Raw genomic sequence first — 13,474 nt, 5'->3', positions numbered from 1 at the left:
CCATTTAGTGATTCAATCTGTTAACTTTAGTTATGTAAGGAAATAAAAGAATTGTTAAAAAATAAGTTTTGGGAAAGACATTTCATACAGCATCTTAGTTCTGAATGTTAATTAAAATGCAGAATGAGGTTTAATTATGTGTTATATAGCACACGAAATAGACAAAAACTGCTTTCATAACCCAATGTTTATGCTTTTTTTGTATTTATGTCTAAAAACTTATTGATTTGTTTATAATAATTTTTGCTCAGTTGGAACTGTAAGAAAGAAGAGATTTCAGGCTCCTGCTTTCAAGCACTTTCCCACAAATACTACCATTCAGATACTCTACCGAATAGTTGAATAGACAAGTTGGTTATAATATTTACTATATTTTCCCTTTTAAACATTGTATTTTAATAGTGTAGGGTGCTATGTAAGAATTTTGATCAGAATGCCATTTAAAGATCTAGTGAAGATCATCATGAGAGAAATTTAAAAATTTATTAGAAATTAGAAAATTTATTAGAAAATTTATTAGAAATTAGAAAAATTATTATCAGTTTTATAACCTTTGCTGACATCTGGAACTCAGTGTCAGTGTTCCCTTCCTTGGTTTGCTGCCTTTAAGCAATGGTGCATTCCATGTGGCAGGAAGAGACAATGGACCATTACGTGACAAAGAATGGGAATAATTTAAGATTGTATAATGGTCAAAACCAAGCCTGAATGGTGTTCACCAAAGCAAATAAATGGGTTGAGTGGCTAGGACATAAGAACACTGCCCTGGTTGCCACCAAATCCAATGCTGTTCACTTAACACGTGTTCAGTGGCTTTATTTCCTGTGTTAATGGAAAATGCTAGATACTCATTGTATATACATATATATATAAATTTTCTTTAATAGGGAGATGCCATTCCTGCCTTTATGATGCAAATCCCTGTTTATTTCTCCTACTATTTTTTATGAAAAAATTTCAACGAAAAGCTGAATTAGTGCACAGCTATGTGTCCACCGTCTAAATTCTATAATTGTGAACATCATACTATACTTACTTCACCATTAATTCACTCCTCTATCCATTTATGAATCCATCTTATGTGTGGTGCTTTTCAAAGTAAGATGTATATCAGTATACTTCTCTCTAAACACTTCAGCATGCATATGGGTAACTAGAGTTCAATATTTGTTTATGGCTCTTTATTTTTTTTAAAGATAACATTTATGTTTAGTGAAATATTCAAATCTTAATTATACTATTTGATGAATTTTGATAGATACACTTATCTCTAAACCTAAACCCCCATCAAGCTTTAGAACATTTCCAGCATCGCAGACAACTCACTCTGAGATTTCAGAATTGTGATTTATACATTGTCACCTCACAAAATCTGTCTGAAGATGTAATTAGGGACTCAGCAAGTTGATTGGTGATAAATGACTACAGAAGCAGTTTTGTTTGTTTGCTTTGACAGAGAAATATAATCAGAGCAGAGGCTGGAGAGCTGGTTGTTTTAATTCTTGTGTATGCTACTTATAGTCTCGTTGGCATGCCAGTTGAGTATAAAGAACATTCCGGAATGGGAAAGAATAATTGTAGCTAGCTTCCACTCAGATACTAACGTGTACTAACATATTTAGATGTTGATACCAGGTGCATTCACATAACTACATTTTATCCAAATTTGCAAATACATTGGTGCAGGGCTTGGTTATTTTCTTTGAACTTAAGTTTCAGATACTAATTTCATTCATTCATAACATTTCATCTTTTCCAAAAATTTTGCAAACTCTTCGGGTCTTAGAACAAAATAAATGAAACATCATTTTCATAAAATGAATTGGCTTTATATAAACATTTCTGGACTTGAATGTGGACTATAAAGTTGCTTTTAAATTACTAGAGGCAATTTCTAGGAATTCTCTGCAGAACAGATTGGCCTGGAATGAGGCAGAAATAGGTCCAAACCCTGACTCTGATACTTACTGACTCCATAAACTTTAGCAAATCACTTAATCACTTTGACCCTGATTTCTCTGTTTATAAAGGGGGACAATATATGTATCTACTTTATGGAATTGTTGAGAGGATTAAATAAATTTTAAAAAGGGACCAGTTTTCAGTGCTTAGCACATATTATGTACTCAAAAAATGCTAGTTAATATTGTGATTACTTTAGTAAAGACTGGCTCAGTATATGCTTTGTCATTTGGAATATTCCTAATAATATCTATAAACCTCAGGGAACATTTAAGGGATCATATAGCCTTCATCTAGCATCCAGTCCCATATAAGAACAATATCCACAGCTTTTTCACTCTTAATATTTATTAAGAATCAGAGGTATAAAGCAACCAATGCCCACCAATAGCTAAGATGAAAGATTCACGACACCAAAAGTTGGTGAGGATATGAAGGAACTAGAATACTTTACTGTTGTTGTTTAGCTTTTACTTCATATTGATAAACTTAACTCTGCAATCTAACTTGACTTGGACAGGGATAAGGAAAATACAGAACCCATCAAGCTGCCCCAGGGAACACAAAGATTCTAGGGTATTTTCAGCAGATGGGGGTAAAGGGGCCCTCTCCTAGCTACAGAAGGAAAGACCTGGTGCTTAAGCTATGACACAAGTCAAATTTATCAGATTAGTCCATATCAGCAATGGTGATCTTCTTGCTGGTCTTGCCATTCCTGGATCCAAGGTGTTCCATGGATATTCCTGCCCTCTCTCACCTTGCCAGAGAATGCATGCTTGTCATCCAATCACTCAGTTTTGGCAGTGCAGACGAAAAACTGGGAACTGTTTGTGTTGGGTCCAGCCATTTTCCAAGGACAAGATGCCAGGACCCGTATGCTCCAGGATGAAATTCTCATCAAATTTCTCCCCATAGATGGACTTGCTGCTAAGGCCATTATGGTGTATAAAGTCACCACCCTGGCCCATAAATCCTAGAATCATACTATCAAAGCAGGAAACATTATAACCAAATCCCTTCTTCCCAATGCTCAGAGCATGAAAGTTTTCTGCTGTCTTTGGAATTTTGTCGCAAACAGCTCAAAGGAGACCTGGCCCAAGGCCTCACCATCCGTGGCAATGTCCAAGAACAAGGATGGGTTGACCTCGACTGGGCGCGGTGTTTGCAAGTCCCATAATTCTTAGGTATTGTGGGTAAGGATGTAAAATTGTTCAAGCACTCTGGGAAAACGGTTTGGAGGTTTCTTCAAAGTTACACATAAAAAAACAACAACAAAGTTACACATAGATTTACCTCAGTGATTCTCAAAATGACCATAATGCTGAGACTGAGAAACGTTGATCTACTCCATGACCCAGCCACTCATTCCATGCCTAGGTATTTGCCCAAGAGTAAAGAAAACTTATGCCTCCAAAAATGTCTTGTAGTACAATGTTCTTAGCAGATTTATTCACAATAGCTTCAAACTGGAAAAACTCAGATTTCCATCAACAAAAGAATAGAGAACTAAATAATGGTCTATCCATATAATGGCATACTAATTAGCATGCTAATTAGCAATAAAAGGAAGGAACTACAGATACATAAAACAACATGGGTGAATACTGAGGGTTCAGAACATGCAGCCCCAAAATATGGTGGTTGGCATATTTTAAACTAAGGGAATTTGAGAAATGGCAGGTTGCAGGAAGGATCCTCTGACCTTGCCCTGAAGCAGGTCACAAGATCCTCATGTGAGATATGCCCTCCCTATAACCAGAGGAAAGGAACATCTTTATTTCTGAAGATGAAAGGAGATTCAAGAGCAATCTGGGTGAACATGCCTTGCTAAATTTCCCCCAGCGTACTCCTTTTAGCTCATATCATTTGTCTCATTTTTCCACAATTTTCCACTCCTCATTAAACTTAGTATAAAAACACTCAGGTTTACCAGTGTCTTTAGATCTTCATTTCCTTATGGAGGCTCCCATGTAACATAGAGCATGTTAGTAAATTCACATGCTTTTCTCTTGTTAATCTACCTTTTGTTATGGAGCCCCAGCTGAGAACTTAGAAGGATAGAAGGAAAATATTTTTTTCTCCCTTACAATATAAAAAAATGATTACTGAGTGGAAATAGGCTGCAAACAAACCGTAATGACTGAATTTATATAAAATTCTAAAATAGGCAAAACTAAACTATGACGATATAAAACATCAGTGGTTGCTTCTTGGGAGTGGGAGATTGGGAAGGGGTTTATAGGAACTTTCTGGAATATTTAATAGGCATTTGGCAAAAGTAGTTGAACAGTACACATAGGATCTTAGTATTTGTATATAAATTAAAAAAATTTTTTTAAAGGACAATCAACCTGTGAATTTGGAAGACCTTGGGAGATCTTTTCCTTCCAAAGAGCTTTCCATTGATTGCACCTCATACTCTCCAAAACTTATATTTGATCTTTTCCATTTTAGCCTATTTAATGTATAATTTTAACTCATTATGGGGTTAGTTTACATTTCCCCGAAGACTAATGAAGTTGAGCATCTTTTCACATGTTTATTGGACTTTTGGATATCATCTTTTAGAAGTGTTTGTTGTGTCCCCCCCGCCCCATTTATTCCACTAGAGCATTTTTTCTTACTTATTTGTAGGAGTTATATATTTTGGATACAAATTCTTTGTCATACATATGTGTTATAAATATCTTCTCCCACTCTGTAGGTTGTCTTTTCATTCTCAATGGTGTCTTATGGTGAATAGACATTCTTAATTTTAATATGGTTCAATTTATATACTTACTCTTTATGATTAGTGCTTTTTCTGCTTTGTTGTAAACTTTTTATCTATTTCAAGGTCACAAAGATGTTTTCTGCTAAAAGAGTTGTTTGCCTTTTTAAAATATAAATTGGCAATCCAAATGAAATGTTTTTTTTTATGTGAGGTAAGAGTCCACATATAATTTTTTTCTATACGAATATCCAAATGACCCAGCACCATTTTTTGGAAAGACAATTTTTTCCCTTTGATCGATGCATATCCTGAAGGACTTGTAAAATAATGTATTTTATTTTTTTATTTATTTTTAAAGATTTGTTTATTTATTCACGAGAGACACAGAGAGGCAGAGACACAGGCAGAGGGAGAAGCAGGCTCCCCCTAGGGAGCCTGATGAGGGACTAGATCCCAGGACCCCGGGATCACGACCTGAGCCAAAGTCAGACGCTCAACCTGACCCACCCAGGTGCCCCTAAAAAATATATATATAATATATAATAATATGTAACATATAATCAATATATAAAATATATCAATATACTATTATTCATAGTAATATGTAATATATAATCAATATCTAAAATATATCAATATATTATTTACAGTATATCAATATTATATTATATATCATATTTGATATGATTTATGTGATATTATATATCATATTTGATATGATTTATGTGATATTATATATCACATTTAACCTTATGTTGTTTTTAGAGCACGAGTTTTAACTCAGCCCGTGTTAGGAACCAACTTTTGCCGGACGAGGTTAAAAGGCTTCCCCGCCCAGGGCCGGGTGGGCGGAGGAAGCGTGATCCGGACAGGTTGGCCCCGCCCCGCCCCGCCGGCCCCGCCCCCTTCTCCGCCGGGGCGGGGCCAAAGGACGCTCCGCCTCCGCGAGCGGCTTCCGTTGCCATGGGAGCCGTGGGCAAGGAGGCTGGCGTCCCCGCGACCCCGCGGAGAGGGAGAAGCGGAACCCAGCGAGCGAGGGCTTGGGCGCTACGAGAGTCGCCGGCGTGCGTGACGTTGACGCGTGACGCCAGCCCGGGCTCGAGGCGCGTGCGCAATGTGTGTGTCGGGGCCCTCGGGCCGCGGTCGGCCGGCGTTGGGCGGCGGCGCTGCCTGGAGGTGGGTTCCCGCTGCCGGGGTCGCGAGGGCGCGTCTGGGCCAGTTTCCCGGCCTTTCGGGGCGCCGCCTACCTCCGCTGCGGCCGGGGGCGCCGGCGCCGCACGCCCCGAGCAGCGGCCGTTCCGGGAAGCGGCCCCGGGAGCGGAAGCGGAGGACGGTTCCCTCGAGTGAGGAGAGGAGGGAGGCGCTACCTCTCCCCCGGGCGGGGCGGGGCGGGGCGGGGGGCGAGGTGAGGTGGGCGTGAGCGGAGGTAGTCAGGCCCGGGCTCCGAGGCCGGTCCGGAGGGGGCAGGGCGTGGGCCGGGGGTTCCTCCCGGGGTCGGGCCGCTCGCCCGAGTGGAGCTTGGGACTCCCTTCCGTCAGGTGAAGCGGGGTCTTGGGTGCCCCGGCCCGAAGTAGCGAAGGCGCTAGAGGACACTGGCTGTACTGCCAGTGCCGCTGGGAGCAGAAGTGCGCGACGGGACTTCTAAAACTCCTTAGTCGACGTTAATTGGAGAGAGCACAGCTGATGAGGTCTCGTGCGTTTTGTGTCAGGCCGACGGATTTTGCAGGTATTTCCTTCGAGGCTTCGGCTGCATGACTTCCTACTTGACTGAAATAGGAGCGCTGCTGCGGGCCGTCCTAGCAGAGCTGTGGTGCCGCAGGGCTCGAGGGCTGCTCAGGGAAAGGCGCAGAGCAATCTACGGGAAACTTTTTTCTCTATGAACCACGTGTTTTTTTTTTTTTTTTTTTTTTTTTGATTTTTGGTTATTGCATTGGTCATGCCGGAGTGAGGTTGAAGTGCATTATCATGACTCATTCAGAACCTAATCAGACGAGTGCCGTTTGTGCTAACATTTATTCGTTAAATATTCACTGTTTACTGTGTCCTAAGCACTGTTATAACCTCGGTGTGATAAATGAATCAACAAAACCAAGATCTTTGCCCTGTGGAGCTTAGATTCTATTTTTTGGGGGGAAGACAGTAATAAACATAATAGGCAAACGAACTATATGTTAGAAGGAAAAAAAGAGTGTCATGGGGGGAAAAAAAGTACAGCAAGGTCCTTCCCTTTACCATTGGTATTGCAAAATGCAGTTAGGATGTTGGGGTAGGCTTCGTAGAGAAATTGCATGTGAGTAAATACTTGAAGGAGGTGAGGGAGTGAGCTGTGCGGGTCATCTGAAGGAAGAGCGTTCCAGGCGGAGGGGTTGCCCAGTGCGCAGGCTTACAGGTTGCAGTGTACCTGGTGCTTCAGTGAACAGCAGGAAAGCTTGTGTGGCTGGAACAGAACGAATATGAGGAACAATAGACAGGTTAGAGATAGGTTGGGGCTGGAGGGCAGAAATCTTCAAGGTCCTTGGAGGTTATTGTAAGGACTGTGGCCTTTACTTTGAGTGAAATGGGGAGCCAGGGGAGACAAAGATAGAAGAGACCAGTTAGAAGGCTCTGGCAATAGCCCCGCAGAAAATTGACAGTGTCTATAGGAGGCTGGTAGGTGGAGGTGGGTGAGCGAGTGGCTTGAGCCTGGGAATTTGATAGGAAGAAAGAAAGGTGGGATTGTAGACCTGAACATTATTCAATATATACATGTTCAATATTTATAGTTTATATAAAAATACATAAGATACATAAACACATAAGATATACGTAATACATAATTTATATATAAATACATAAAATACATTTGTGGTACACAAATCAAGATTCATATGATTCAAATGATTCAAATCAATGATTTAAATCATTGAATCATTTTAGTTTTTCTCATCTAAAGATAATTATCTATTAGCTTAGGCAAGATTTCAGAGCTTACCTACAGCCATTAATTAGTATGTGAAGTTAGACTAAAATCAGACTTTTTCCAAAATAGAATATAGTTGCGATCTAAACATGGTTGTAGTTTCCAGTAAGCACAGTGTGAATTAAGACAGAATAACTTGTAATAAACTTTCATTTGATTTTATTTAGGGTTTTAATGAATGTGACAATGCCTCATTTTTGTCTTTCAGAAATCTGTCTGAATATAGCTTCTAACAGTAAAAAAAAAAAAAATATATATATATATATATATATATAATATGGACAAGGTATTGATGGGCAAGTGTGACTACTAACTAATAATTAAAAAAATTTTTTTTTAAATTTTTATTTATTTATGATAGTCACACACACACAGAGAGAGAGAGAGGCAGAGACACAGGCAGAGGGAGAAGCAGGCTCCATGCACCGGGAGCCCGACGTGGGATTCGATCCCGGGTCTCCAGGATGGCGCCCCGGGGCCAAAGGCAGGCGCCAAACCGCTGCACCACCCAGGGATCCCCTTATGTGTATTGTAAATACATTGTGGCAAACAAAAATGACTAAGAAGATACTTGTTACCTCAAGAAGCTTATAGCTTATAGGCTAGTGGAGTACACAAGGTTGTAAATACTTTAAACAAAATAGAAGAGGATGAGAAAAGTGTGCTAAAATACAGTACAAAACAAATGGTAATAGGATACAGCCTTCTATATATTATTGTATTTTTTGTGGCATTAGCTCACTTTTATTTCCCATCTTAATCGCACATTGGCTTTTTGTGGGTTGGCGGTTTTTTTGTCAATTTTTTGTGTTTGACAGTTTAGATACTTTTTGAAAAACTGGTGTAGCATTGAATATGCAGAGTAAACGTGGAGCTTTTGAACTAAAGCACCTATTAATTAACATTGAGCCAACAAGTCCTAGGTAATACTTAGAGCTCTATCTGCTGGAATTTATAACTCAGGCCAACACTGTGCCGTTAAGCCATGCTTCTTTCCATTATATCTCTTTCCCTCTCTAGTGGACAGATGTTTTTGGTTTCTTAGACGGTGTTAAAAAACAGAATGTAGGGTGACTTTATAATTTGTATATTCGGTGAGGATATTTCTTCAATTTGAAGATCCTTTATCAAAGTGTGACATGTTTTAGTGGCAAGAAGATGTAATATTTTATAGTGGAGACATGGAGCTATCGGAGCAGATGAGATAGGGATCTTGTTCAGAGACATGCCAGGTTGAATATTATAGTTCAGTTTCAGCATTGAGCTGAACAGAGGCTGACCAGTCAAGTACACAACAGGTAACAAGCAGTATGGTGATGAGAGTGTTAGTTTGTGGCCTGTAAAGGTGATTGGGTACCACCAAAGTCGTGTCTTAGCAAGAGTGAGAGATCTGGACAGAGGGCGTATTTGGCAGTCTGTGTTAGTGAATAAGTATGTGGTGGCTGAGAGGCCTGGTAGCAATACCAGTACTGGGTTCAGGTGTAGAGTCTTCTGGAAGGCGGTGAGATTTGGAGGGACCTAAAAAAAGCTAAAAGTCATTTGTTAAAGCTTGATCAAAGGTCAAGGGATGAATCTTAGCCTGGGAGTGCTTTTGGGGCCATGTGGGTAGTGTCTCAGCCATGGGTGGAGGAAAATTTTGGGGAGGAGCTAGATGGATTACTATGGTAACATGAGCTGCCATCACTGATGAATATTCATTGGTGTATGCTTTTTATATGCTAGCATGTTTATTCCTCATCCAAAAATATGATATCCTAACTTTTAAATAAGAAACAGGCTTAAAGATGTAATTTGCCCAAGGCCACGTTTTAACTGGATTTGAGCTCAAGTCTGTTGGATGTAAAAGCTTTCTCTTTCTTTATCCAAATTGCCTCATTATGTAACAGAATGTGCTGACATTAGCCTTTCCATTTTATGTGGTTTGTCATGAGTGTGATGGGATTTGCTGTGGATGAGATTTCATTCACTAATAAATTTGATTCATTTAATTATGTGTTTTCTTTTTCTAGATTTTAATTTAATTTGAAAATGAGTAAGTGCAGAAAGCCACCACTGGGTTCAAGTCCTGAGACATTCAGCCCAGATGTTCTTGCTGACATTTTTGAACTCTTTGCCAAGAACTTTTCTTATGGCAAGCCACTTAATAATGAGTGGCAGTTACCAGATCCCAGTGAGATTTTCACTTGTGACCACACGGAATTTAATACATTGCTTGATTTGAAGAACTCCCTAAATGAAGTAAAAAACCTACTGAGTGATAAGAAATTGGATGAGTGGCATGAACACACTGCTTTCACTAATAAAGCTGGAAAAATAATTTCTCATGTGAAAAAATCTGTGAACGCTGAACTTTGTACTCAAGCATGGTGTAAGTTTCATGAAATTTTGTGCAGTTTTCCACTTATTCCACAGGAAGCTTTTCAGGATGGAAAACTGAATTCTCTACACCTTTGTGAAGCTCCTGGAGCTTTTATAGCTAGTCTCAATCACTATTTAAAATCCCATCGATTCCCCTGTGATTGGAGTTGGGTAGCTAATACTTTGAATCCATACCACGAAGCAAATGACAATCTTATGATGATCATGGATGACCGACTTATTGCAAATACCTTGCATTGGTGGTACTTTGGTCCAGATAACACTGGTGATATCATGACCTTGAAATATCTGACTGGACTTCAGAATTTCATAAGCAACATGGCTACCATTCACTTGATCACCGCAGATGGGAGTTTTGATTGCCAAGGAAACCCAGGTGAACAAGAAGCTTTAGTCTCTTCTTTGCATTACTGTGAAGTTGTCACTGCTCTGATGACTCTTGGAAGTGGTGGCTCTTTTGTTCTGAAGATGTTTACTTTGTTTGAACATTGTTCCATAAACCTGATGTACCTGCTAAACTGTTCCTTTGACCAAGTCCATGTTTTTAAACCTGCTACTAGCAAGGCAGGGAACTCAGAAGTCTATGTGGTTTGTCTTCGCTATAAGGGAAAAGAGGCAATCTATCCTCTGTTATCTAAGATGGTGCTAAATTTTGGAACAGAAATGACCCAGAAAGCCCTCTTTCCCCATCATGTGATCCCTGAATCTTTTCTTAAAAGGCACGAAGAATGTTGTATGTTCTTTCATAAATACCAGCTCGAGACTATTTCTGAGAACATTCGTCTGTTTCAGTGCATGGGAAAAGGAGAACAAACAAAGCTGAATAATTTAAGGGACTGTGCTGTTCAGTATTTCATGCAAAAGTTTCAGTTGAAGCCCCTTTCCAGAAATAATTGGCTAGTGAAAAAATCTAATATTGGTTGTAGTACAAATACAAAATGGTTTGGACAGAGGAACAGATATTTTAAAACCTATAATGAAAGGAAAATGCTGGAATCCCTTTCATGGAAAGATAAGGTGGCCAAAGGATACTTTAATAGTTGGGCGGAAGAACATGCTGTGTATCATTCTGGACAAAGTTCTCTCTTAGAAGGGACAGCTTCCAATCTTGAGTGTCACTTATGGCATATTTTAGAGGGAAAGAAACTCCCAAAGGTAAAGTGTTCTCCTTTCTGTGATGGTGAAATTTTAAAGGCTCTTAATGAAGCGATTGAAAAGTCTTTAGGAGGAGCCTTGAATTTGGATTCCAAGTTCTGGCCCAAACAGCAGTATTATTGTCCTTGTCACATTTTTACGGAAGACCTGATATTTTCTGAGTTGTTTAGCCTTACCACGTGCCTTCAGGATGATCAGGTCGTAGAACCCAGCAACCAGATAAAGTGCCTGCTTGTGGGCTTTCCAACTCTCCGTGATATCAAAACGCATATACCACTGGAAGTTCAACTCCTGGAATCGGCTGAACTCATGACTTTCAGCTGTTCGTTGCTTCATGATGGAGACCCGATTTACCAGCAACTGTTTTTGGACTGTCTTCTACATTCACTGCAGCAGCTTCATACAGGAGATGTTATGATTTTGCCTGTACTTTCTTGTTTTACAAGATTTATGGCTGGTTTGATCTTTGTACTCCACAGCTGTTTTAGATTCATCACATTTTCTTGTCCTACTTCTTCTGAGCCCCTGAAGACCTGTGCAGTCCTGCTGTGTGTCGGTTATCAGGACCTTCCAAATCCAGTTTTCCAGTATCTGCAGAATGTGAATGAATTATTGAGCTCTTTGCTTAAATCTGACGCACCCCAGCAGGTTTTACAGTTTGTACCAATGGAGGTGCTCCTTAAGGGGGCCCTACTTGACTTTTTGTGGGATTTGAATGCTGCCATTGCTAAAAGGCATTTGCATGTAATTATTCAAGGAGAGAGAGAAGAAATCATTGGCAGCCTTCAGCTATGACATAGAACTTGTCTTTTCTGAGATTTGACTTTATGGCTTACAGTTTCCATTGTTATTTCAGTCCTTTGCTATTTAAAACCTTTCATGTGGGGGAAAGGCCAACTTCTGCATCATGGAAAGTCTTATTATTTCTGGAAAACCACCAGCTAGTTCTGATCTCATATATACGCCCATAGGCATAGAGTTTTCCATGTGGTGCAATCTATGCAGTGGTGATATTCAACCTCAAATATGACATGTGCATATATGTTGGGATGGACACACCAATACTTAAGCAGTTTACTTGGTCTTTTTTATCTGTTTTAAGATTCGCACCCCTGTGCCTTCATTCAGATTAGATTTTTTCCCCAACTAATTTCCTCAGTGGCTCATGCTGTTAATAAATTGAGAGAGGCTTTGATGAAAGGTGAGCCACGGATTTTAATACTGACCACGTCAGTTACGAATTTGGGGAACTCCTTTTGCCAGATGCTCAATATGTGCCATTCCTTGCCCTTAGGCCACTGACCCAATTTACTTGTGTAGTTGTTTTATGAGTATTTTAATGACCACAACCATCCAGCCAGAAAGGATATCAGGATAGCTTCAAACCAAAGAATCATGTTTAAAATAATGAAAAAAATCACTGTGTCTAATACACACCTGTATCATGAAAAACTTTCTTTTACAACAGTGTAGTAATTTTTAACTTCCAGGAGATGATCTCTGAGCTAATTTTTTTAGATTGTAAAATATTGTGTATGGACTCATATTGGGGACGTATGAATGTAATGAACATAGTGAATCCTGAAAAAAATTTTAACACTTCTGGAATGATGGTTCAGCACCTAAAATTTTTAAATCTTATTTCTTTGAAAGTGGCACTTTACCAAAAGATTGACCATGAGATAGCTATTTTATCAGTTGTGTTTGGTTTCTTGAGAGTTCGAGTATTTGACAGTGTAAATGAGCTTTTCTGGCAAACTGTATTAAGCAGATCGTCATTACTCTGCAATTCCACAAAGTGGAGAATGTTTATATTCTCACATATGTATTTTAGACATATTTGTTAGTTATATAAAAAATAGATGTATTCTCTGATGTATTTGGTTGATAAATATTAATCTGAATTTCTTTCATGTTCTTTGCTATTTTGAGTTCCATTATGGATTCATGAATAAAGTCATTAGCAGAGAGATTTTGTGTTCGTCTTTTTAAAAGAGAATCATGGAGGAAGTTAAAAATATAACTTGGAAACATTTTTTTTAAAGGAAGGTTTGAATGGGAGTTAATGTTCCTTCATTTCCTCTGATTTGTATTCATTAAAATTTAGTCCTTAATATTGTAATATTTATGGAATTTCTACTTCGGGAAAGAAACTGAATACTTAAGGGAGGGGAGGAGTAGGGGTAGATTGAGTTCTTGCCAGGGTGGGTGTGAGGGCCTGGAGGTAGATTTCCAAAGAATTGTAATTTCTAAAAAAAAAAAAAAAAAAAAGAATTGTAATTTCTTACTGGTGACTTTGTGAAAGC

At 39.2% G+C, this 13,474-nt stretch overlaps 1 protein-coding gene and 1 pseudogene across 2 annotated transcripts; one reads left to right on the top strand and one right to left on the bottom strand.

Annotated features, from left to right (window-relative positions):
* Positions 1-2,631: 2,631 nt before the first annotated feature.
* On the bottom strand, positions 2,632-5,640 carry LOC112929533 (peptidyl-prolyl cis-trans isomerase A pseudogene; annotated as a pseudogene).
* CMTR2 (cap methyltransferase 2) lies at positions 5,591-13,138 on the top strand. Of its 2 annotated transcripts, none has more exons than XM_026011637.2 (2): positions 5,591-5,851; positions 9,644-13,138. In XM_026011637.2, exon 2 carries the CDS (start codon positions 9,663-9,665, stop codon positions 11,961-11,963), a length of 2,301 nt encoding a protein of 766 aa, XP_025867422.1. In that variant the 5' UTR covers positions 5,591-5,851; positions 9,644-9,662; the 3' UTR covers positions 11,964-13,138. The 2 variants fall into 2 exon arrangements, with proteins under 2 accessions (XP_025867422.1, XP_025867423.1); XM_026011638.2 differs by lacking the exon at positions 5,591-5,851 and adding an exon at positions 6,078-6,401.
* Positions 13,139-13,474: the final 336 nt, after the last annotated feature.

Source organism: Vulpes vulpes, chromosome 12 (assembly GCF_048418805.1).
Source record: "Vulpes vulpes isolate BD-2025 chromosome 12, VulVul3, whole genome shotgun sequence".
NCBI lineage: Eukaryota > Metazoa > Chordata > Mammalia > Carnivora > Canidae > Vulpes > Vulpes vulpes.
Note: the sequence above shows the minus strand (reverse complement) of the source record. Positions and strands in the feature narration are given on the sequence as shown.